We start from the raw sequence: 26,261 nt of genomic DNA on the forward strand, positions 1-26,261 counted from the left end.
TAAGGGACATAGTAAGACATTTATGAGATTCAAATGCAGATCACTAAGTTAGGGTGTTTCTGGTGACACCTTTTATTCACAACTGTTCACAGCACCTCCCTCTGCCCCTTCTTTCATTTCTCTGGATCAAGGTCCTCTGACACCTGTTGTCCGCTCTGGATAATGGGATTTTACACTAACTGTTGCACCAGTGTAGAGACTTGTAAGCTGACTCAGCGCCAGCCAGCATGGGTCTAGAGACAATGCAGTTAAGTTTACGTGGAGCTGCAAGCTATGGATTTACTAGCTTGGATCAGCGTATTCATGGGAGTCTCTGCATTACATAGTAACTGTATTCTCTAACCATATTCTTAATGCTACCCCATGTGTCATCTTTGCATGAAGATGCTCTCTGAGCCAGATAAAGCAGGAACTAGTCCTGTGAAACTTACTGGCTCTCTGCAGGCTTTGAATTTGGGAATTGCTGTTCCACTGTCTCTTGGTACTTGAACTGTGCCCATGATCAAGATAAAGTGTCTTACAGGGAATGAAGCAGAGGGGTAAAGAGCCTGAGTTCAAACACTGGCAACAGAAGTGTCTTAACATGCCTACTTCAAGTAAGTATCTGTATTCACACATTTTCCTCTTCCTCTCATTTGATCTAGGTTGTATGGTTGGACCCTGGAAATGGGATGTCAGTCCCGTTCAGGGAGCATAAAGGAAGAAAGAAAATCTCCCAGTTGCTGCTGCTGTGACAGCGAGTGAGAGCAAGAGCAGGAAAATGTCGACAGTCACATCAGCAATCCAGGCTCCTCAGGGCCCTGTGAATCCGCCGCCCCCGGAGGTCACTAATCCTAATAAGCCTGGCCGGAAGACCAACCAATTGCAATATATGCAAAATGTTGTGGTAAAGACCTTGTGGAAGCATCAGTTTGCTTGGCCTTTCTACCAACCTGTTGATGCAATTAAATTGAATTTGCCGGTACGTATCTATCATCTTCTGCTCAGTATTCTGTTTGTAGAAAGCTTTGTGTTGGTGAGATCAGTTTTCTGATCACTGGATCAGAATGGTTAGGTTGCTTTTGGGGATTTCCTTGAATGTTCTTAGACTCGCTGAATTAGAAGATGATGTCTTTCAGAGCTGGAGAGGAGCAGGTCTCTGAAGGAAAAAAGGTACTTCACACTTAGTGAGGGAAGAGAAGAGCACACAGGCAAGCTGCCTTAGAGCATCTGATGCATAGTGCTTTGTTTGTGGTTTACTTCTGGTTACTTTTATGTGTCTTCACTGCTTGTCCCACCTCTGTCCAATTTGAGAGAGTCTTGAAGCCTGTGCTCTTCTGAGCATTTGGCATTGGGTTCGATGTAACTTGTGTTTTCAATAGGCTCTCCTGGATTTGCCACTGACTTCATTGTTGAGGAAGACAGGAGAAGCTAATTACCAAGGATACTTTGGAGCTAGGTATTTTCAAATGCTGTACTGGAAGTAGAAATAACAGAACAGTTGCATTTACCCATCTGCCTCCTGTGCCCGATGATACATACCCTGTCTCTGTCAGACCAGATAGTACAAGATACAGCCCGGTTATTCATAAATGACCAAAGTTTACTAAGCTGCTTTCTTCCAGGGAACAGAGCCACACACTCTTCACCTCTTCAAAGGGGTCCTGTAGGTGTAAAAACTCAGCAGAGGAGGCATACCCCTACCCACCTGCTTCCCTTAAACACAGACACCACCACCCCCATGTCCACCCTGCTGTCTGCTCAGCCGGGCAGCCCATTGCAAATTAACTCTGGCTGCTGTGAGCAAGAGGGGTTGCATGTAGGATTCGAGGGAGCATGGTTCTGGGATGTAAGGTCGCAGGTTGTAACCCAATTTTATGGACTGGATTCAGGAGTCTTTTGAACTCTGTAATGTTGTTGATGGGTACTTTTTAAACTGCTAGCCAAAAGAGTAAAACACTTAACTCCTGTATTGTATTTCTCTAGGTCTGTGCTCCTTTGTGTCGTCTTTTTCTGGATTTAGTTTCTCAGTGAGGCATTTTGAAGTGGTTTTAGGGCAGGTTACCAGAAAATTTAAAGGAGGAGTCAGTTGGAAGAATAGTTGTTTTTCACGTGTGGCCTAAATCTGCAAAAGCCCAGTATCCAGCAGGATTGCCTTTTCTGCCCTAGCATGCCTTGCCTGAAATATTGGTGTCTCAGGTCGTGCTTGAGGGTTGGGCTCAGAGGAGAGTGGCCAGTGGCTGTACATGGCTTTGTGTGAACGTGCAGCAAGAGGCCTTGCTGCTCTTCTCCAGAATGAGAAAATTACAGTGTATAACCTTGCATGCCTACAGCGTCTCCAGGCTAATCACAGCCTCTACAGATGCTTGAGACTCGCCGAGAGAGAACTGGGTTAACACATGGAAGCCTTTTAAGGGCTGAAATGCCCTTAAAAGAGAGACAAACTTTTAGCACAGGCTTAGCCAGTGCTGGCACTGATAAACTTCTGTAAGTGCCAGAGGCAGTCTTTTAAAAAGGGAGGCAGAAATGCTGTTTCCCAAGTTGCAGCCAGTTCAGTGAAACTGAACACTCTGCCAGTGCTAGTGCTGACCCTGCTGCCCCGACTTCTGGTCCCACACAAGCATGAAGCGCATCGCTGCAGTGCTAGTCGAGCTGTCAAGTGTGGCCACCCTTCCACTCTGCGGCACGATCCAAAATGGCACCTACAGCCTGGTAAGGGGTATTGAGGCTGCAAACAGTTTCCAGGGAGAGCTACTCGGAAAGCAGTATGTGCAATTGTGTTACTCTTAGTGCCTTCCCAGTCCAGCTGTATTTATAAAAAGCTGGTAATGTCCAAGTAGCCATTTGTGTGTGTGTGTTTGAGCATGTATTGGGGGGAGTCGTGGAAGGTCAGTGGTTGTGGAAGGAGTTCTTGTGCTTTGTAGTCAAGTTCATAATAATGATAGACTAAAAGGTTACAAATTAGAAAATAAGTGAAAGCAGAGATTATATTTGTGATTTCCACAAAAATTTGGGGGTGTGGTTTTTTTGGGAGGGGAATGAGGAGAAAGCTGGGGCTAGAGGGAGGTGTGAACAACACTCTCTGCCTGTCAGGAGTTGTAACGTCTTTCCTGTTTCTCCAACAGGATTATCACAAAATAATAAAAAACCCCATGGACATGGGGACGATCAAGAAGCGCCTGGAACACAACTATTACTGGAGTGCCAGTGAATGTATGCAGGATTTCAACACCATGTTTACAAATTGTTACATTTATAACAAGGTAAAGAGCCCAGACAAGCATTTAGCTGGGGCACTGCCTGGAAAAGACCCACCTACAGCTGTTACAGTGCAGGTTTTGAACAGGGCCAGGTCCGCTGTGCTCCGGGCCCTCCTTGTGAGGATTTTAAATGCCACTAATTGCAACCACATTACTTGAAATGCACAAAGCTGTCTTTGTGCTGTGTCTTTCTTCTCCCGACTAGTTAAAAAGGCAAATGTACCTTTTAATTATAGGTAGATCTCTGCTTTGGGGTTATGTAGCAAGTTTTTACTCCTCTTATTTCCACTTAGGAATTCTTTAAGATGAGCTAAAGTTTGTGCAGTGTTTTGCAGGTGTTATGTGGGTTATTAGTGCTGTGTGTTACACTGGCTGTCTAGCAGTAAATAGTATCTCTTAGCAGCAGAGAGCACTTCAGGAAGTATAACTCTGTTCTCTGCCTGTGTCTTGTCCATACTTGCACACCTTTAGATTGCTTATTATTATTTCGGGTTTGGCTTGTTTGCTGTTTTGTTAGGTTGTTAAAAGCCTGTAGTCTTTGTATTATGTTTTCTACAATGGTTTGTCATCATTGACCCGTACTGGAGAACAATAATAAACAAATTAATTAGTTTGAGCCACAGAGTATGTGTTTACACTCTTCTCTTGGACCTGCTGGCAAGCAGCAGAGGACAGCTCATCTGTTCCAGTTTGCTGCTTCCACGCTTATGCAAAGGATGCTAGTTATCAGGCTCCTACTGGAAGTCCCGATAACTCTGAATGCAGCCTACTTAGAGGCTGTAATTATTGCATGCTAGACCAGAATAGAGGAGCAGGAGGGTAGCATGCAAGGAGGGAGGAGAGCCAGTCTGTTTATTGTTGGAGCTTGGATACCATCATTTATTTGAAGGGCAGCGTCATTGGGGATTTCAAAACCTGATCTTGAACCTCTCTGCTTCTAATATGTGGATGATACAGCATGGGCTTGTATTTTTCTTTCTGCAGCCCACAGATGACATTGTCCTCATGGCCCAAGCGCTGGAGAAGATATTTCTGCAGAAGGTGGCCCAGATGCCTCAGGAGGAAGTTGAATTATTACCCCCAGTTCCTAAAGGCAAAGGTCGCAAGCCGTCAGCAGGCACACAGAGTGCAGGTATTAACCCAATCTAGTGGCAGTAAATGTTATGAGCCTGTTGCTGAGGCCTGACCCACCTTTCACGCTGCTTGGCTTTGCAAATGGTGAAGAGGCTAGGAAGGGGAGCATGTAGTCTAACGGTTAAAGCAGTGGAGGAAAGTGCGAGATGTCTAGAAAATGTTCACCCAGTGTTTCAGGGCTTGTCTGTCTTAAGGCCACTCTGCATTTGTCATACAAACATCACACCATCTGTGACTTATCCATCCACACAGCACTTCAGTGAGGGAGGGTAGTGCTGTTGCTTCCTGTATGCAAAGAAGAAACCAAGGCAAGAAGAGGCAAAGGAGACATGCCGGTCTGCTGCAAGTGACAGACCATGGCATGGACTGCCTTTATAGGCCTGGGTTTATACAGCTCACCCAAGGTCCTGGCAGAAGTCTGACACAGCAGAGACTTGGACTTAAATCTTGCCATCCCCTAAACCCCATATAACATTTTTCTTTTGCACACATGGTTGCAACATCGTAGAATAAAGTTTGATCAACAGAATGGATTTATTAAGCCATTGCAAAAAGCTGCATAGACCATTGCATATCAGTAGAAACTAAGTTTAGTTCAGCTTACGTAGAGTTGATTTTAAATGTATTTAGGACTAAAATGTCTGTAAGCGTGGTAAAACAGTTCGTAAAGGAGCTTGTGTGGGCTGAATTAAACTGTTGCAAATTTTTTTGTGTAAACAAGGTCTAATTGTTGCTCTGGGAAAGTCAACTGTTCCTCTTTGTTTTCCCACATCTCAGGTGCCAAATGGAGCTACAACTTCATCCAAGCTCAGAGAAATTTGTGATGATGTGTCTTTTCAGCATCCTTTGAGAAAAGTTGCTATAAAAACATAGAGGAGCATTGCTGCTTTGGTTATTAGTTACTAGATTTGTCCCCCTTAACTTTACCCTAGTAGGCAGCTCTTTAACAGTGCAGGTGTAGCATAAGACACATTTGCCTGGCTATCGGGAGACTTAGGCTCTACTCCCAGCTCTGTTTCTTTCCTTGTATAAGTTGTGGCAAATCTGAAGTGCTTTGGACTCTTGGGTGTTTAGCTGGCAGTAGGGGAGTGGATGTTACCATTTGTCATGCGTGGTAAAAACACTCCCAGATTGAGGTCTGTGCAGGACAGCAGCTGTCCAGAAGAGTCATCTCCCTCCTTTCCTTCTCCTTGAGCTCCTGCTCTTTTGCTGAGCACAGGGTTGCTCTGAGAGCACAAGAGGAGTGAAGACTGTCCCAGAGCAACACACCCCATGTGCAAAGCTTGAAGTATTTTGCTTGCATGTGGCTGGCCTAAAGCTCGTGGTACGAGGACTTAGGTCAGTGATTTCTCATTTTTTTGTTGACCCCTGGGTAACAGCACCAAGCAAATCGCACTGTGTCCTTCGTGCTATTCCTGTGGCCCTGGACTGGGAGTCTTTTGCCAAGCCCATGATTGCACAGTCCAGTGGCACCAGTGTCACTTTGTTCCCAATGTCTTGTCGGCACTTGTAACCATCAATACATTGCAGCGCGTTTTCACTTTGTCGTTTGAAAGGAGCGCAGCAAGCAGTGGCCGTGTCTTCCGTCTCCCCGCCGGCCCCGTTCCAGAACGTCCCTCCAGCCGTGTCTCAGACGCCCGTCATTGCTGCCACCCCTGTGCCAACCATCACTGCTAATGTCCCGCCTGTCACTGCCCCTCCCGCTGCTGCTCCCCCTCCGCCTGCTGCTCCGATAATGCCCGTGGTGCCTCCTACGCCACCGGTAGTCAAGGTAAATGGAGAACTCGACCCCTTCCTCTTCAGAAAGCAATATTGCTAAGCAGTGCTTTATTTTCATCCCCTCACTGCTGGTTATGTACATTCCTTCTCTTCGCATTTGACTCCTTGCCTCTCTGGCCATTGTTGTCCCTTTGGGGTGTGCTCAGACAGGTGCTTGCTGTAGAGTTTGAGAGGGTTGAGAAAAGTTTTACCAGTTTTACTGCACCCCAGCTAAAGTGATGTCAACCGTAATTGCTCCAACTCAGTTACAAGCTCTCATCTGACCATAGCCTTAGCCAGTGCTGATGCTCCATGAACCATAAGGCTGGAGGCTTCCCCCATTTTGTACCATATAGCCCAAAGGACCTCTTCCCTCTGTAACTGACCCCCTGATTTCACTGGGACTATTCCTTTAAGGTTTGCAGACTCTAGCATGAGGAATGTTCCTCTCTGCCATAAACCAGTTTAAGACAAGCCTGTCACTCCAGTTGGAGGAGACTGATGTTGCCTGCAGGTTTTGGGTGCATTAGTTCTGTCTTCCTTACTGAGGAATTTTCTGGGAGTTGCTATTGGTGTTTCGCTATTTACTATGTTAATTTACGGGTAAATGAAAACATTGCTCTAAATAATTGGAATGTTCCTAGAAAGCTGTGTATTGCTTTAAAAATGATGAAAGCATAGCTCAGAGAAAGCTTTTTTTTTTCCTAAACTGGGAAATTAACTGCAACAGTACTGGTGTTCTGTGATGTGAGGTTGCATGGGCCAGCAGAGCCACAGAATTGTTTTGCTTATTTAACCATATAGTTTGGGAATTACTAGAGAAATTGTAAGTCGGATCTCCTTGCAGCTAAGCTGTCCTCCTCAGAAGCCTGTCTCATACTTCAGTTTCTGTCCAAATAACTTGCTTCTGAGAATCAATTTAATTTTAAAACTCAAGGAAGAAGCCAGAAGTGAGTTTGCCAAATACACTCTGCAAAAGTAATTCTGCTTGGGATTTACTTAAGATTTCCCTTAGATTTCCCTAAGGAACTTTTTTCCCCCCTTTCTCTCTCTCTCTAGAGAAATAAATCCTTCATAGGAGCACAAGAGAGATGACTGGACAGTCACAGCTTGAATTTATGTGAGAGAGGTTTTATTTGCTTAAGGCAGAATCATTAAATTCTTGCTCTTGTCCATAATAAGCAGTCTACCTTAGCACACCCACTAAATACAAGGGAGTGAGGGCTCATGGGTCTTTGGTGATTAATATGCTTTGGTTCAGAACTTATAGCCTGATCCTGCCACTGGGGACTCAGACATGTGGTTAAGTTACTGACACTTACTAAGTCACGATGCATCAGCTGAGCTGCAGTAATCGACTGGGCGCACTCCTTTCCCTTGGCAAACATGAGGTAAGAGTCCTTAGTTTAAATCTCAGTGAAATACATAGAGCTAACACATTTTGCATCATGTTTGGGGTTGGGTTGGAGACGTGCAAATGGCTGGTTACTGTGGCTCAGATGACATGTAGTAATACATCGTGTTGTAGTCACTGAATTGTGTGTTGAAGCCTCTGGTCACAAGTCCCATTTATCCCAGTGAAGTAATTGTATTTTCTGTCAGGGGACAGGCAGATCTCAAAAATAAGGATGAATTGTGCTAGGTTTCTGCTAGCATAGCACGAGAGCTGGGCATGTATTCATGAGGCCTGTCCATCTGCTGTTTCAGAAAAAGGGAGTGAAGCGGAAAGCAGACACGACAACCCCCACCACCTCTGCCATCACTGCCAGCCGAAGCGAGTCACCCACGCCCCTCTCGGACCCCAAGCAGGCCAAAATCATCGCTCGACGGGAGAGCGGCGGCCGGCCCATCAAACCACCAAAGAAAGACCTTGAAGATGGAGAGGTCCCCCAGCATGCAGGGAAGAAGGGCAAACTCTCTGAGCACCTCAAGTACTGTGACAGCATTCTCAAGGAGATGCTCTCGAAGAAGCATGCAGCCTATGCATGGCCCTTTTACAAGCCTGTTGATGCAGAGGCCTTGGAATTACATGACTATCATGATATTATCAAACACCCCATGGATCTCAGTACTGTTAAAGTACGTCCACATTTACCACCTCTTTTGCAGGGTGTCACAGCCCTCTGGTTGCAGAGGACTGGCTTCTTCTGGGGGAGGGGGAAGGGACAAGGGTGGAAAACTGAACCTGTTTGGATATCATCTGGATATTTTATATTTTGTTTCCTTCCCCTCTCCTTTTTTTTTTCCCTGTAACCGGGGACATCTGTTTTTTTTTTTCTGCCCTGCAAAGCAGACTGTACAATGGCATCCTCTGCTCTTTGTGGATAGTCCGGCTATTTAAACTTGTGTCGTTGGGATTGTGTTGCACTGAGAAGAAGAGGTGCTGTATTTCATAGGATTCGATTGATAGTATCCCATTTCCAGAAACTGCTGCCTGCCTATTTGTTGGCATGATGTATGGTCCAGATAGGCTTACGCTGAGCAATTCCAACCGGAACGTGATGATCGCCTGGTACTCGGGGAGGGGAGGAAGTACTGTGATGCTTGTGCGGTTCATGCTTGGCTCTTCAAGAGCTTAGCTTAGTGTGGTCCAATATTAAAGGTGTTTTTCCCAGTAGACTGGGAGGTTTCTCTGAATCCCTCCTAAATATCCTTGGAGCAAAGCTGTGGTGTTTTTCTAGTTCTCATCTTCTGCTTGTCAGCCGGCCATTGGAATCAGTGTTGGTGGAGGTGAGACTTTCTTCCATGTGCAGAAAGTTAAGGTATTTCTGCTGGCTTTTGTTAGCATGCCAGAAGTGTTTTGCTGCCATCTGAGCCAATGCCTGGGACTGTCTAAATGCCCAGGTGACAAAAGGGCACCTGCATTCGTGAGTCCTTTCGTGTTCCTTGGCAAGTCCTACGTAGTACCTGGAAGCAGTGTGTCATGCTCTGATGTGCCATGCCATTCAGCCATGGTGCTGCAAACGTTCTTACTACAGCTGTAATATTTTTACAAGTATTTTTAGTAGCATTATTTAGTGGTGAGAGAACAGTTGTCACGGTCTGTGCATTGAGGATTAGACCAGGAGTTACCAGTGTCTGAGTTTTAATTGCTGTTGTGATGCTATGGTCCTGAGCAAGTTTCCCCGCAGCTCTGTGCCGTAGTTTTCCCAGTCATAAAATAGAGATAATAATACTTAACCTACCTCACAGGGCTGTTGTGAGGACAGATACCCGGAAGGCACTATCTAAGTACTAATTATTATTGATTGGGTTTGTACAGAAAACACCATCTGTCAGTTGGCAAAAGTATTGGAAGTGGGCTCTGGTGGAGCTAGGCTTGGAGACTATTCTTCTCCTGAGCTTGCAGTGCCCTTGCTTTGTTTACAAAAGCCAGTGCAACGTGCAGTATTTTTGACTTGCAATTAAGCTGAGCTGTGTTAAAGGCCTAGAGCAATTTCCTGGAAGGAGAAGACGGCAAGACAAAGGGTGAGTTGAGCTGCAGGCAAGAAGAGGGAGCCTGAAATACAGTGATAAAAGAGGAGAAATGGCTAGGTTGAACATGGTAGTCTGCAAAGCTGGCTACTTCAGTGTTCTGCTGATAGAGGAAGGTCCCAGTGTTTTCTTGCATAAGTTTCCATTTTCTCTTGCTCTTAAGCGTGGATGAATGAGGAAGGAAGAAGCTCCCCTCTGTTTTGGTACTGCAGTGCATTTGCCATCCTGCTGATTTTGAATGCCCAGTGCTGAAGGCCTACTTAATCCTTGTACATTGTTTTAATTATATGATTTGCTGTCAAGGTCTGCTCACTTCACTTTGCATTGGAGTTGCCCTTCTCCACCAGCCTGGAGGTCCATCCACACGGCTTGGATCATAGGCTAATGGATAATTCAGGTGGGTCAGGAGGCCTGCCTCCTGCTCAAAGCAGGGTCACTTACGCACTCTGATCTGCTCCCTTCCAGGGGTCACTACCTTCTCAGCTGAGTGGGTCTGACCTTGCTCCTCTGATGCCAGTGAGTGAGCTGGGAGCAGGAACAGGTTGCAAATGGGGTTTCTGGTGCTCTTCTGTAAGTCAGATCAGAGGTGCAGTACTGAAGTGGCATCAGGAACTTTCATATATGATGTTCTGTTTATTGTGCATACAGTTATATTTGCCCATGCTTATCATAGGCTACACGTCAAAATCTGTTCTAAGAGTCTGTAAACTGGCCAGTAGCTCTAAAGGAATTTCAAAGTGTAGCTGATTCACAGAAATGACTGAGATGGGAAGAAGCATCTCTTCCTGAGTGCAATTGTTCTTTTTGTTATCACATTAGAGTGATGAAGTGTTATCGATAGTCTTTTCTCTGCTAGTCTTGTGAACACAAGTTGTTAGATGATCATGTCCTAGATGAACTCATTCAGTTACTGTACTGACTTTAGTGGGACTGCTGGTAAACCTAGTCCTTTCAGACCTATTCTCAGCTCAGTCACATTCCTTTGGCTTCCTAGGGATGCTGTGGGTCTCCAGAGATACCCGCAGCCTGGTAGATCAAGCCTTGAGTGAATGCAGTAAGATTAGAGGTGGAGAGTGTGAAATCCTGACTCTGTCAAAGCTGGTATTTCCATGTCTGGTTAGGTGGCTTCTTATTGCAAGGGATTCTGTGCTGTATTCTGCAAAATCTAGGTGCAAAACTGTGATTTCTTGGGTTGGTGACTTCTTCACACTTAAATCTTTCTTTATAGTCCTAGCTTCATTCTTTTAAAAAGTGTACGCCTCTGACTTGCACTTTCTCTGCAAGTGCAGGTGATACTCTCCCTCTGTACCTTACTAGTGTGGGACAGAAGACTGGTCTCCACTGGAGACCCAGGGGAGTCTTTTGCATGTAAAGACTCTGGATTTGTCTTTCCACGTGGTAGTATTTTTCCTTAATAAACTTGTTTGAAGTGCTGTCTGGTATTGTTTTTTTATGGAGTGTTTTATTATCATTGCTCTTGGCTTGTAGATCATAGTGTGACTTCTCTGAGATGCAGTCTATAACACGTTAACTGCATGGAACAGAAACCTGCCATTTGCAGGCAATGTAATTCTCCAGTGTCAGAGGCTTTCTCTGTGGCTCTGAAAGCTTTTAGATTTAATTCTGCACAAGTGACAATGGCTGCGGTAAAGCAGTGCGACTAACGGCCTTCAAACTAACCTTGAAGGAATTATGTGAGAGAGTAACGCATATAAGCATTGCTGCAGCTATGATAGATTCCCCAGTACCTGGTTGCTTGTTACTTTGGTTCTGTCGTGGTTCTCTGGTTATGTGAGGTTTGATTTTCTTCAGAGAATATCCTTCATGTCCAGAAGCATTCTTTTCAGGCTGTACACCCAGCAGAGGTGTGCTTCAGAAGGATTTGGAGACTTTCTCTGTGTGCATGGTGGAGGCAGCATGTTGGTTGTCGTGACTGTGCTGGTGGCAGGTGAGAGATGGAGGGGCTGTAGCTGAGCTTGTCATAGCTGGGATTGGAGTGGTGTGCTGGAGTGCCGTGCTGGGGCTAGGACTGAGAGCGGGAAGAGCTGAAGGGACAGAATCAGTGAGCACATCTCCACCTCAATTCTCTGATAGTCATCACAGGGGAGGGGAAGAGCAGAACTGCTTGGAGGAGAGGGAGGCAGAGGCATGGGTTACACTTTAAAAATTAAGAGGCAGCAGCCCTAATTCCCCTTAGTAGGTGAAATGTTTGCTGTGAAGCTGTAGCAGCACTGTGCTTCTGCTGCCCTCTTCCACGGGCAGGCAGGGGCTAGTTGTGGTACGTTCATGTTCCCCTTCCAATGCTGGGGAGCTTTGGTGTGGGGTGGCAGGGTGCTGTGCCCGTGATGGAGCTGGGGGGAACCTGGAGCACCTCTTCTCCCACTCTGTCCTCTGGCTGCTGGGTCACAGCAGCAGTGATGTGGATGTCTCTGCCTTTGGTTTACTCAATGGTGAACAAGAAATAGTCCTCACCATGCAAGAGGATTTATACAAGGTGTTTACTTTTGGAATAAAGTGCTACCTCCAGGGATCTAACTACACTCACTGGTTAATTTCCTTACAATGAATTGCTGTGGCTTCAGAGTGGCTGAGTTCAGGGTCTTGAACGTGAGGAGATGTTCTTTGGTGGAATTATTAAAGATTTCTTTAGTTGCACCTATTTTAGAGTACAAACACAGTTTCACAAAGCACTGCTCTTACTGAGACAGTTTCTGTAAGGTGCAATTAGGCCCCCAGAAATCAGGCTAAGTCCTCATTAGCTGGTAGAGATGGCCTTTTCTCTGCTAAAGTCGCTGGACCTGTGTGGCCCTGTCCCTCATCAGCACCTGCCCTGATGCCATGCCCAAGGCATGTGCTTTGAGGACAGACTGATGTCCAGTTTAGTCTTGGAGAGGAGAAAATGGAAAGGGGACATGTTAGGTCTTCAAACATGTAAAAAATTGCTGCAAGAAGGGAGGGAGCAAAGTTTTCTCTGTATCCTCTGTGGGCAGGTCAAGGCTTACTTTAGAGCAAGAGACGCATTAGACATTAGGAAACAAATTTCTGAACGTTAAAGAATATTAAACAAGTGATTTGATCGCTGAGGGAAAATGAGATTGCTGTGATAAATATTGTGTAGGGCAGAGAATGGACTTGCTGGCCTCCCAGCACCTCTGCCAGTCCGGCTTGTCTATGACTCCTGATTTGCAATTGTAAATGTAACAACTTTTTTAACCAGCTGGATATCTCAAAGTGAATTTGTAACTGAAGATATTCCAGGCCACCGATTTAAAGTGTGTGTCCCCCCCCCCTTTTTTTTAAGTTAATTATTCTTTACAAGAAAACAAACCAGAAATCCACACTTTAAAACTGTTGGGCTAGAAAACTGTTGGGTTTGGATGAAAGCGAAGCCTCAGACACTGAAATGTATTTCATAGGCAGTAATCAGCCATTGAGTGTGCCAAACAAATGTAAGCGCATCAAAAAGGCCTTTCATGCAGTAAGACGTATTTTAAAATAAATGGGCCATTTCGTTTGAACATATGTTTTGCTTTGGAATTGGCCTGAGACACTTTTCAAACAAGGTCAGCTCTCCTTCAGACAGGAGAAGCACAAACCTATTTTCCTTTCCGTCTTTGTGCTGTGGCTCAGAGGCTTTCTCCTAGTTTATTCACCAAGAGAATGAGGTCTTCTCACAAAAGTTTGATAGATGTCTGGCTGCAAGCACAGCAGGGGAGTAAGGCTGCAGGACTGTCACCACCCGGAATGCAGGTCCCTCCAAAGCTGCATCCTTGGAGGTGAAATTCTGCCCTATTCAGAACAAAAACAGTTTTAAGAGTCATTGCAGTGTTTCAAGGTAGTTACAAGGTCTACCGTGTAGCTGTGCAATACCAGTAGCTTCCACTGAACAAATGGGAATTTTGCTTGCAGTAAGGCTTGTAGCGTGGGTTACAGACCCTAAGCACCCCTGCTTTCTGCTCGGACAGGGGATGTATCTTCCCCATCATGTTTGCAGCCTGTCTGCCAGTCAGCCCCTTCCCTTCACTGGGGGATACAGGTCCGCAAGTCATACAGAAGGGAGGCCTGCAAGCACTTGGCAAATAGAGAATTTCTTTAAAGCCAGGTCTTTTAAATGCAAATGAAATCTAGTGTTAGCTTCTTTTTCCTTTCAGTAGGAGTAATTTGAGCTAAGGTTTTATATGTAGTAGTAATATATGCATAAATTCAGTTAAGTTCTAGGAATGCTTTAAACTGTTCTCTGAAGCCAAGTCATTCAGTCCCAAACAGCAAGAGAAGTGGATGAAAGTGAGAGCTGAAAAATAAGAGAAAGGAACAAGGTGCAAATATTTAGTTCCTGATACTTATCCTCACTACACTGGGAAATACAATTATAAATAAGTTCATAAAGGGTGAATTCTGTATTCATTCTCTATCAGTTGGGCTTTTAAATCAAGAGTAGGTGTTGTAGTTTAACTGTAAATGCCTATCTTGCCGTAGGAATCACCAAGCAAAATTCATGCCCTGTGTTAGCAGGAAGTCAGAGTTAGTTGGTCATGATCTTTTCTGCCCCTTTCAGATTTACAGGGCAAATATACGCAAGCAGCACGTAGAAATACATGCTTAAGGTACTCCTGTAATTGTAACTTGGTTGTTTGTTGGGTCTTGCCCTTCCTGTCCATGATCTGTGTTTACATTAGTTTCTGATTCAGCAAACCCTTTCTCTGAACGACTCTCTTTTCTAATAGAATGTGGACCCTGACAGATTTATATAGTACTACTTAGAAAAAGAAAACAACCCAGATTTAGAATCTTAAAGTGTTTAAACTGTTACGGAGCAATATCAACTGCTTTGGTTGTCTGGTGTTTGTTTGCTTGCTTGTTTTAAAAAGCAGAAACTCTGAATGTTGTTTAGGAACCAATAAGCCAGATCAAACTACTGTTCTCTTAGACGAATGTGATTTTTGAGGCTGTTTTGAGCTGTCTCCAAGATGCACATGTCCTCCATGCAGTTGCTCAAATGCCTTTTGCTTATGGCTTTTTCTCCCCTTTCCCTTTGGCTTGTTTGTTTGCAGAAAAAAATGGACAGTCGGGAATACCAGGATGCACAAGGTTTTGCAGCAGATATTCGGTTAATGTTCTCTAATTGTTACAAGTACAATCCTCCAGACCATGAAGTGGTAGCCATGGCCAGGAAGCTCCAGGTAAAGACATTGGCAAACGTGTCTTCCAGAGTACGTTTAGTTCAGCTACAAGGTGTTGATTCGGAGATCCAGGCGTGGATCTGCTCTTGGCACCAACAAGGGAGAGTCGGTGATTGCTCCAGCCCTTGGAAAGAGCCATGTTCTCTGCTGGAGAACTGTTGCGCTCTTCACATGGCATGGCCCAATGCCACATTCCGCTCCTAAAATGTTATAATTGTTGCTGTATAAAGTAATGGGAGAATTTTCTTGGGCTTACAGAATACATATGCCTATCTGTACATTATTATTTACTTGTACAGCACCTTGGGTAGTGCAGTAAGACCCTGACCCGTGGTGGGGTGTCTCATGTGTTTAAAAGGCCAGAGTGAGGTCTTTGTGGCTGAGGCTCCTTTTGTCACCAGTTTTTCCCCCTTTTTGTAGGATGTCTTTGAGATGAGGTTTGCAAAAATGCCCGATGAGCCTGCAGAGGCCCCACCTCCGCCTCCACCAACAGCACCAGTGGTGAGCAAAAGCACAGAGAGCAGTCACAGCAGTGAGGAGAGCTCTTCTGACTCAGATAGCTCAGACTCGGAAGAAGAGCGAGCGACTCGGCTGGCAGAGCTCCAGGAGCAGGTACTGCAACAGCCAAGCTGTGTGTTTGTGTCTGTGCAGTAGAAAGGGCATAGCAGGAGGAAGGGTTTAATTTTGTTCTTAAAAATCCCACCTAAGCTGGGATGTAGCAAAGCAATCTCCCCTTCTGCCAGGTAAGGGGGGAAAATGCTCAGCTGTGAAATAAGTGCATGTTTGATGTAATGTTAACTTTCTTTGAGATACCCATTCTCGGTGCTGATGCTTTGTGTTTCCTTTTGTGATCCCAGAGTATGAATGAAGGTGCAGACAATACTAGGGATCTGGGAAAAACAGAGACCCCCGTTTTGTACGAGAGCTCAGGCATAACAAAATCTGTCACAAGCTTCCTGTGGGATATTGTCCCCCTGTACCCTGTCTGTGACTGTTGTGGTTGCAAATGATTAAGCCATGGCCTTTCTTATTATGCAGATATACAATGCCAGATGCTACAGTGCTTACATGTGCTACTGTAATACAACGAAGCATTAATAAAATGGCTTATCTGGTGCCTCAAAGCAAGCTATTAGGAGAGCCAAGAAGTGAGCCCAGGATTCCAGAGGCCAAGTTGTCAGCACTCTAGACGGAGCTACTGACCTTAATTTTTATTTGCCCTGTAAAACAAGAATGATGTTTTCATTTGAGTCGACTTCTGCATACTTGCACTACCTTTTTTAAAGAATTTAAAATCAAGCAAAGTCTCCTGAGTTCAATCACTAGACTGCTTGATCACTGGCTTTGGGATATACTTACACGTTGGGATGTAGAGGAACGGTATGTGGAGGCGTCAGTTATCTTGCCTTGAAGTCTGATTCATTTTTGCACTGTTCTCCCCCAGCTAAAGGCCGTCCATGAGCAGCTAGCTGCATTGTCACAAGCGCCAGTGAACAAACCAAAGAAAAAAAAAGAGAAGAAGGAAAAAGAGAAGAAAAAGAAAGATAAAGAGAAGGAAAAAGAAAAGCACAAAGTAAAAGCTGAGGAGGAGAAGAAACCCAAGGTGGCTCAACCACCAAAACAAACCCAACAGAAGAAAGCCCCAGCTAAGAAAGCAAACAGCACAACCACAGCTAACAGGTGAGAGCCTGCCTTCTGCAAGTTGCCTTAAGGGGAATGCCAGGAGCTTCCAGCCCAGTTCTCCTGTCCCCATTGAATTCCTGGTGAAGCTTGGTTGTCAGAGCAGTTAATTCGCTGTTGAATAGTGTCCCCGTTCCCAGACAACTCCAGGGAGTCTTTAAGTTAGAGCTGGCAGTGGAACCATCATATTTCCACTGTCCAGCGCTCTCAGAATCCCTGCCTGATCACTCTCAGATAAGGTTTTGCTTTTTGCCTTTTGCGCAGCCAGCAAGAACATGCCGTTTCATTGCTGCCCTCCTGCTGCTACATGGGCTTGTTGTCATGCCTCACAGGGCTAAAATATAATAGGAGTAGCACAGCTGATCTCAGATTTCTGAACTCTTTCAGAAGTTGTGATGCTGTTCAAGCCATCTGGTTAGAAGTTCAAAGCCAAGAGCATTGGGATGTTTGTTACAAGGGGGTAGAAAAGAGTTCATTGCTTCTATATACCCATGAATGTTTCCATGCTTGCCAACCCCCCAGGCAGCCCAAGAAAGGAGGCAAACAGGCATCTGCAACCTACGATTCAGACGAGGAGGAGGAAGGTCTGCCCATGACCTATGATGAGAAACGACAGCTCAGCTTGGACATCAACCGCCTGCCTGGGGAGAAGCTAGGCAGGGTGGTGCACATCATCCAGTCGCGGGAACCTTCCCTCAGAGACTCCAATCCCGACGAGATAGAAATAGATTTTGAAACATTGAAGCCCACAACTTTACGAGAACTGGAGAGATACGTGAAATCTTGTTTACAGAAAAAACAAAGGAAACCATTTTGTAAGTTACCTCCTGGGGCACATGTTCCTCCACCAGCTCTTGGGCTCAGCTTTGGAGTCAGGGCATGTGTGTTGGGATTCTCTTATCCAGCTGTTGGGTATGTGATGACAGGGATTTTTTTAGAGATTCTTTTCTCCCAAGAAAATGTACAGAAACTTTCTATTTTTTCTGTTCTTTCTTCTCATGATGTCATGCCGTGGAGACCTGGAGGACTATTGTGTTCCTCTACAAGATTCGTGTGATACCTTTACTACTTATCTAGAATCTAGAAGGCACTATAAAGGTTTCAGTCTCATTGTGTTAGGTGTTACGTGCACACATCTGGAAGGATCAGTTTCTTATCCTGAATAGTTTAGCATCTAATTAGGAAAGAAACAAAAAGCATGGTTGGGATCCAAAACACCAAGGGAATAAATAACTTGCACAAAGTTACTCGGGCAACCTGTGGATTCCGGGTGTAAGTGTCTGGGTTGTATATTCACCCCAAAACTGCTCTTCCTAGATGTCCTGATCACCGTATCGCCCTCAGTCTCTATCAGATCAGAGGATTAATGTTAATGCACTGCTGAGTGTACGGTTCAGTATGGGACAGACTTTTCTCTGTGCCTCATCCACAGAGAGTGAATTGTTGCGGCCCCTTGAGAGTTTAGCTCCAGCTGAATAGCAATAGGATCACTTACCTGAAGTGGTCCTGGCTCTGTCCATCTGCTTGTTGGTTAACAGGGAGTTGTCCTGTTAAGAGTATAAAACAATAACTACTCACAGCTCTTGCAGAGCACCTCCATTTCCTCACCACAGGACTTTCAGGTAGGCCTGAGCAAAGCTCAGACTTCGACCCTTCTTTTTGCTTTTTGATACACTGCTTTGATTTCCGTGCCTCCCCCCCTCCCCCTAGTCCTTCACTGTTGGAATAGCTCAGGAAAAGATTTTCCAGAGTGGTTGGGAACAAGAAGCATCCTTTTGCTTTGGAACCAAAGCACAGAGTAACGCAGATAACCTCGATGTCTGTTCGTCCTCTCCTCTGAGACTGGTACACCTTGGGCTGGCAGGCTGGCATGCCTGGCCCCAGCCGGACTCTCCTGCTGTCTGTTGCAAAGCTTAGTGTTCAGGGCTGCACCCTCTTAGGACTGTGCTTTCCAGACTTTTTTTTTTTTTAAATCATTGCTTTAAAGCAGTGCAGAGAAATGTAAGTATTTCCTTGCTGGATCAGGCAAAATGTCTGGCCCCTCTCTTGTGCTTCTGATACTGGCCAACACCTGTGTTCAATTACTCCTCCTCTGGAGGGATATTTCGTCCACTCAGAAGTATGAGTATTGCTGGTACTTCTCACCATTTCCATCCTAAGTGATGCAGCTACATTCTCGTTGTCTGCCAGCCTTTGCCTTAGTTGGTTTTCAATTTGTCCTTTTTGTTTTGTTTTATATTTAAAGCAACATAAAACACAGTAGATTCTTGCGTGAGGTATCTTAAGTTATAATGGCAGATGCTTACTTCTGACAGCCTTTAATGGGACACTTTATTTTACAGGGCAGAAAACCCATGTAACAATTCTGTAATTACAAATGTGTAACTATTGACCATATAACTGGCTGGTAAGTAACCTGTAGCTACAAGGTTATTACATGGATATTTCTATTTTCTAAAATACTTTCCAGAAGGTCTCTCTTAAAAAGTGCATGTTACAGGATGATGGTGATTGGATGGTCAACAACTTCATGTGTTGTCCTCTATCTGGGATGTGTAGTTGCTGTGTGATCACGTCATGTTAGCAGTGTCACTGCAGAGTGGCTGCACAGATTTACGTGCCCTGTAAAATAGTGATGTCCACTCTTTTTTGCCTGCAACCATGCAGTTTCAGAAATTGTGCATTCCTCCTCCACAGCTGCAAGTGGAAAAAAGCAAGCAGCAAAGTCAAAAGAAGAGTTAGCTCAGGAAAAGAAGAAAGAACTAGAAAAACGGTTACAGGACGTCAGCGGGCAGCTAAACAACAACAAGAAACCTGCAAAGAAAGGTAACAGCTTTGGTTTTACTGTGCTAACAATGCCCGAAAAGTTGTGTATGTAGATAGACCTCCTCACTGAAGCAAAACTGCTGCCTTCTTGTAGCCTTGGGTTTGTCTGTGACAGTTACCCCAGTTGGTCACTAGTGTAGGGGCACAGCGAGTTACTGTTGGGCACTGAGCTTCTGTGTGGGGGCTGCTTTGGTCCCTGCCCAGGTGGAAGCTCTCCTGGGTTGTAAATGTGAGGTGTCTTGGAGGTAATTCATCCTTCAGAGGGAGGAAGGTCACCTGTTCTGTGTTAGCCTGTGCAGGACTGTGCATACAGACCAGTAGTGCAAGGCATCTAATGGATGGTTTTCCTCCATTGTGGGATTAAAAAAAGCCCAAGCCCCCACGTAGTGCAGTAGTGTGAAAAACGGTACAAAAGGTTCTTCCAGCACGAACTCAACTTCTTCCAGCTTCGCACAAGTCAAGCAGGGTTTTCTTGGGTTCAGAGGTTGCACTGAAGCACGCAGGGCTGCGGACACAGCTCCCCAGGTGCTCTGCTCTCCTGCACAGATCCCAAACTTTCGTGGTCACCTGCAGCCTGAGAAACCTTGCCATCCACTGACGCGACAGGCCTTGTTGCAGCGAGCAAAGGCTGCGGGTAAATAAGCTGCCCAGGCAAAACGAAGTTGTGAACGAAGCCACAGAGGATGAAGGCTGTGGGCAAGCCTTCTCTAGTTCAGTTCCTTGCAAGTAACCACATCGCTGCCTTCTTCCCCGCAGAGAAATCTGGCTCAGCTCCCTCTGGAGGCCCTTCCCGCCTCAGCAGCAGCAGCTCCTCCGAGTCCGGGAGCAGCAGCTCCAGCGGCTCCAGCTCGGACAGCAGTGATTCGGAATGAGTTACGGACACTTACACACAAAACGGACATCACCCTCACCGATGTTCTGCAGTGTTCCTTTCTCTCCTTAATATACTGCTCTTGTTCCACGGTGGTCAGGTTTTTTTCTCTCTCTTTCTCTGACTTTTTTATTTTATTTTTTAATTCAGTGTTATAAAAGGTATCTTCCATTTTTTTGGGGGGGCACTCTTTTAATAGGTCAAAGATCTTTGCGTGTGCGTGTGTGTGTGACTAGACTTTATGACAAATAGTTCCCTTTGCATAAAGTCTCTAAAATACATTTTAACTGAAGAAGATTGGTTGAAAATGGAAGAACTTTGAACTCTTAGCAGGAGACAAATAGGAAGTTCTGCAAGGTTTGTAGTACATTTCCCTCCCGCCCCTTCCCTCTCCCCAGAATGTTCTCTTTTAATAAGCCTGCCTGGCTCACACAAGGTAAAAAAAAAAAATATCTTTTTTTTAAAGAAATCTCTGTAAAATGGTACTGTATCTGAAAGATGTTAGCTTTTGAACTAGTTGGTGTATTTGTTATTAGCACTAGTATTCTTAATCTCGAAGTCTACAGTGTGATGAAAATGTCAGATGCTATCATCTTTTTACATAAAAACAAAAAAATCAAAAAAATTCTCATGTACTGTGGATTGCTAACATGCTTTTTTTTTTTTTTAAATCTTGGTAGAGGCATAGGCACCTGTTCAGGAAGGTATTTAAGCATGAATTTAAATTTAAAGCACATGAGCAATATAGGTGGCTGCATTTCCTGTTTTTCCATTCAAAATTTTCATTTTTCTTGGGGATACATTGGGAAGAAGGGAGCGAGGGACACGCAAGTTTCTTGGGAATGTTATTTTTAACATCAAATAGATAATTTCCAGGAAATGGACACTCTCTGTGAAAGTTCTCATTTAATTGAAAACAGTTTTTGGCTGAAAGTTCTCAGCTGGACCTCAGAGTGATCCCTGCAGAGTGACCAAGGCGAGTCATGTGCTCGTTATTAGACATATGCTTAAGTACTTTCTCCATGACAAACACCTCAGTCTGGGCTTAAAATAAGGGAGCACTTGAGCTCCAGCTGAGGCTGAGCTGGCAGGGGAATTGGAGAGGGATGTGGTGTGTGTTTGGTTTTTTGGTTCCCCCCCTCCTTATTTCAGTAGTGAGCTCCTAGAAAGGGAATGCTACTTCTGTGTCATGCAGGGTGCAGGTTTCCAGCCACTGAAATGCTTACCTCAATAAAAAGAAAAAAGAGGGGAGGGAGAAAAAAAAGAGACAATTTTTTAAGGCTTGCAATTTTTTTAGTCCAGCCTAATGTTTTAACCTGCATTGCTGCAATACACTGTTTTCACTGTCCCTAATTTCATGTATATACAAGTACTTTATTTATTAAACACCATTGGTGATTTAAAACTTACTAAAAAAATAACAAAAGCAAAGCTGCATTATGCAAACCAGCAGAAATGCAGACTCTTAATGTGGTTTGAACCAGATTAAAAAAAAAAAAAACAACAAAAAAGTAAATAAAAAAATCTGAGACTTTATTTAAATCCAATGGACTTTATACCTACAGGTGCTACAGTCCACTCTATCGTGTGTCTGGTGCTCAGTCATGTTTGGTGTGTTCATTTTTGGTTTTTTCTTCTCTCTTCTTTATCTTTTCACCCCAGCCTCCCTTTTTCCTGTTTTGTACAGATTTTTGGAGACATACAGGTAGATACAATTTCTTGATGCAGCACATTATTATTTTCTCTGTAATATTTCCAGAGGTCTTTTTCCCCCTTTTTTTTTTTGTAGAACAGTGAGTTTTTTCTTTTATAATCCAATTTTAGGAAAACACCTGTTCTATAATTATATAAAATTTGTAATCTGAGGGGCAGAAATTTATTGTAAATTCTTAACTTTTTATTGTAAAGAAAAATATACAGAGTTTAACAGAAAGTTATGCCTTTCCCTCTCCCAGCACCAGCCCCTAAGGCTGCCTCTCTACTGTGGGGTAGCCCTAAAATTCACCCTGCTGCGGTCTTTATTAGTGGTTTGCCCCGTGGTGCAGATTGCACCAGCTTTTGTTTTTCACATAGGCGAGTGGCCCTGAAGGACTCCTCAGCCCCAGCACGCAATTTTCATTGCACGCTCAGCCCCCAAGAGCTAGGACAGGAGATCTGGGGGATGTCCCTTTGCTGGAAGGCCGGGAAAGCGCAGGGCCAGCCTGTTATTAGCACTCCATGGTTTGCACTTCTGACTGCATCCACACTCAGCTGCCAGTCACTTATTGCCCATCGACTGAGGTTTTATTAGCTAGACACTTATGCATCTGTCTTTAAAAATCTATCTTTCAAAGATCAGCATTTCAGAGCGTTCAGATGCGCGTCTCGTACAGCTGACGTGCCTCTGACCATGTCTTACCTGTATAGTGGCAGTAACACTCCACAGTTTGCTGTAGAAAATAATTCCTTTTTCTTTTTTTTTTTTTTTGCTAAGGGCTGAAAGTGTGATGCCGTGAGGCGCTGAGTTCCTCCTAGAAGTTGCTGGGCATCTTTGGCTCGTTTTGCAGTCACCAGGGTGCTTGGCCTTTTGGCAGGAGGCTCTCAAGTCTTTGCAGATAGTTTCCATAGTATTTGAAAGTGGATGAACTAGGGTATTCCAATTCTTACTGAAATTAATGATTTTTATTTTCCATTAACAATGGAGTTATTTTTAGTTCCTGTAATTTTTAAATTCTGCTCTTAAAATCTTCCCCTAGACAGATCCTTAGTAATATATTTTCAGAATTTACTATGAGGAAATGTAATATACACCTAATTAAGACCTTAGGGCTTTTTTAATGGGGTTGGGTTTCATCTGTGTTTCTCCTATTGTCTGCGACTTGCATTATCAAAACCAACTAGTATTTTAATTAAAATAATTGCAACCAATTCAATACCGTGACAACTTGGATAAACAAGCTCCTGGTTTTCCCTGCTTGAAAGCTTTTCCCGTGTGCATTATCCTGAGCTGTGCCGTTGATGTAACATGGTGGTCGCTCTGGCCAAAACATGCTCCTGTGCAGAGAACAAACCGCAGCCGGTGTCAGAGGCGATAGCAGCCCACCCGGCAGCCGCTCTCACCGGCATCACCGCCACGCAAAGCCCAGGGACCTGGCTCTGCAGCATGCCTCGTCCTCCGACGTCGGGGGCAACCCTGCTGACCACGGCCGGGGTACGGACGTTCCTCCAGGATGCATAGGTCTGTCCCACTGAAATCGGTGGAAAGGTTAGAGCCAAAGGGTCGGGGGCCAAGTGTGAAGTGGTGGAAAGGGGCCTGGCCTGGGACTGTCTGCAGTGCTGGAGGAGGATCCCTATTTTAGTTGGCAGACCTGTCCCAGCTTGGGGAATTGCAAGGAAAACAAGCAACCAAAACCACCAAGGAATACGAAGAACCACCTGCATATCTTTGATATACCCAGCTGCGACTTGGGCTACCATTTAGTGGGAAGCTTTGTTTGCTTTCATGGAAAGTAAGGTGTTCCCTTTGAAATGGCAGTTCACAGGAGAAATCCATTTTGGCATGACCTTCATTTCAGGAAAGAAATTGGTGACTCTTCATTTCAAAATGTTGTTCTTACACTTTTTCATTTTCGCATTGTTTGTAGTGCTCATTATCTCCCGACATGTCAGTAGTGGTGCCTCTTGTATCTCCAGATCAGAGTGTCTCCAGGAAAGAAGAGATGTTTTCAGTCCATAGTAAGTAGCAGCAGCCCTTAATGAGTTGGAAACTGAAACAATAGAGCATTTATTTAACTGAGTTTGTATTGCATGACATGTTGGTACAGATGTCATGAAATAACTTTAAAATGATCAAACGTAGAACATTTGAAATAACATTTTTAAACTTCAGAATAAAAAAAGATTGAAATTTTTATGGTAGAATTTTTCTTGAACGAACAAAGTTTAACTTTGTTTTCCAGGGGAAACTTCACTGAAATCAGTATGATTTCTTATGTATACATACACACAAATAGTTTTATTGAAACTGTTTTTTCTGACGAATTCCTGTTTGACAAAACAATATCTGACTAGACCTATTATCAATCAACCAGCATTACTGCACCTTTAAAAACTTTGTTAAACTTTATATGATTGTAAGGTCAGCCTCTTTCTTGGCGTACTATCAGATGTAGGCTCAGCGGGACCAGAGGGAGATCCGCATCCCATGGGCTCAGGCCCTGATCCATCTACTAAAGGAATCTGTTGCATACAACAGTTTTCTGCTAACCAAATGTTGTCTATACAAAATCATTTCAGTTTTGTATTGATGTGATTTTAAACTTTCCTACCGACAGGGTTTGTAACTGTAGAACTGATATTTCAGGACTATGTAACTGTTGTTTGGGAGTGTGTGTACGATAGATGCACGCACCCACCCACACACATACACAAGCACGTGTGTGCGTGTATATATACAAATTAGTTACCCAGTGAGGTCTCTTTCCATGTTCTCTATGTGGTAGAAGCAGACTGCAGTTACCTAATCTAGTTCTTTCTCTGTTTTGGGGACTCTTAGACCAGTTTTTAATTTTTTTCCTTGTTTTGAAAGGAATGATGTTTTTTAAAGTTGGGGTTGGAGCTAGGGGGAAGGGATCGGGGCATGACAAAGAAAAACCACAACCTTTTTAGTACTGGATTTTAAAAAGACGTATTCTCAAACATGAGCAGTTACCAGTAGGGCTAACTGTGGGCAGGCTCTGCATTGTTGAAGATAAATTTAGGGTGAGGATTCATTACACTAGCAGCATTATCTTGCTTGTAAAACAATGAGATGCATTTTTTTAAAGAAATGGTATTTGCATATCTTTTTAAATGTCATTTTTAAAAAAAAAAATAAACCACCAGCTAGGATTTGACACAGGCCACTTAGAACTTACCCCTGATACTGGCATAACCAATCCAGAAAGATTTGTTGTTGTATTTTTGTTTTGGTTTTTTGGGTTTTTTTAATATTTAAAAAAATGTTACTTTTCTGTATGATGTGCATGCAAATTTACCGTAACTCTTTTTCTTAAAACTTTTTAGTGCCATTTCTAGTATATTCCTGTAAATGTCAGTTACTGAAAAGAAATGAGTCAATGTAAGTAGTTTAGCTTGTTTATTGCAAATTGCTGGCCTCAAACACAACAGAATTTAAAAAAAGAGTTAGAAAGTAATCTTTGATGTTACTGGTAATCATGGACCCTGGTCCTGGGGCATTTGTTTTGTTTTCATAATAAAAAGAAAAATTGTTTTGTGTGTGCAGTTTGATCCCATGTTTTCCCCTCTCCCTTTCCTCATGTCCTTTTTCAGGTGTCACGCTTGCTCCAGTTGAAAACCTGTAGGGCTTGGAGCAAGCACTCAGTTGTGTGTAGCATTGCTAAGAGACAAACACAAACATACCAAGAGCCCCAGTGCCATGAGTATTGAAATAATTCGGAAGTAATTTTGCAAGTCCAGCTGTTAGCACTGATGGAGTGCCACACTAATGGGGCAAACTGCCTTCAGAGCAGGGGGCAAGTCCGGGGCACTGCCAGCTTGGCCTGGGGTCTCCGAATCACAGTGCAGTACCTCTAAATACACCTTTCTGTTGGTGAGGGAAACACTCAGGCTGCCTTAATGCACCAGGGCAGCCAAGGAAGGACTTTTACTCTTCCTAGAAGCCTACAATCTGAAGGGGTCTTAGATTATGTGAGAACTGCATCTGATGGAGGTAAGCTCAGCTGAAAAAGAGGAGGTGAAAATTTCACTCAGGTGTAACGCTGACTATTTTCAGGCCACCAAGACCTGAGGGAACCAGAGGGAATTTCTCACCAGCCGGTGCTGGCCCCGCAGGTCAGCCAGCCCAGGGTGACCGGGACGTGGCAGACACAGTTGGGAAAGGGGGGGCCCAGGGGGCCTGGTCACATTCACAGCAGAGTCTTGACATTATTGTATGGTGGCCAAAATCTATTTTGGTCCCTGGAGAGGATTCAGGTTGGTTTTGCTGTAGCTTTCTCAGATGCATGCCTGATGGTTTATTTACAAGGTAAGGGTTACAACAGCCAGGTTTCCCCAGGGTTAATCTTTCTCTAACTCTGTTCCTGCTCACTGGGTTTAAAA

At 44.3% G+C, this 26,261-nt stretch overlaps 1 protein-coding gene across 3 annotated transcripts in view; it reads left to right on the forward strand.

The window, feature by feature from the left end:
• BRD3 (bromodomain containing 3) overlaps positions 1 to 25,371 on the forward strand; it is a 48,847-nt gene extending 23,476 nt beyond the window's left edge. For 2 of the 3 annotated variants that reach the window (XM_072883031.1, XM_072883029.1), the window contains exons 2-12: positions 645 to 961; positions 3,105 to 3,242; positions 4,224 to 4,371; positions 5,930 to 6,144; positions 7,839 to 8,210; positions 14,657 to 14,785; positions 15,206 to 15,397; positions 16,230 to 16,465; positions 16,988 to 17,280; positions 19,163 to 19,291; positions 20,048 to 25,371. In XM_072883031.1, coding sequence (XP_072739132.1) covers positions 761 to 961; positions 3,105 to 3,242; positions 4,224 to 4,371; positions 5,930 to 6,144; positions 7,839 to 8,210; positions 14,657 to 14,785; positions 15,206 to 15,397; positions 16,230 to 16,465; positions 16,988 to 17,280; positions 19,163 to 19,291; positions 20,048 to 20,163 — 2,169 coding nt within the window. In that variant the 5' untranslated portion in view covers positions 645 to 760 and the 3' untranslated portion in view covers positions 20,164 to 25,371. Of the gene's footprint in view, positions 1 to 644; positions 962 to 3,104; positions 3,243 to 4,223; positions 4,372 to 5,929; positions 6,145 to 7,838; positions 8,211 to 14,656; positions 14,786 to 15,205; positions 15,398 to 16,229; positions 16,466 to 16,987; positions 17,281 to 18,807; positions 18,873 to 19,162; positions 19,292 to 20,047 lie in introns of those variants that run through there. The other variant, XM_072883032.1, reaches the window with a different exon arrangement.
• Positions 25,372 to 26,261: the final 890 nt, after the last annotated feature.

Source organism: Ciconia boyciana, chromosome 18 (assembly GCF_034638445.1).
Source record: "Ciconia boyciana chromosome 18, ASM3463844v1, whole genome shotgun sequence".
In the NCBI taxonomy this organism is placed as follows: domain Eukaryota; kingdom Metazoa; phylum Chordata; class Aves; order Ciconiiformes; family Ciconiidae; genus Ciconia; species Ciconia boyciana.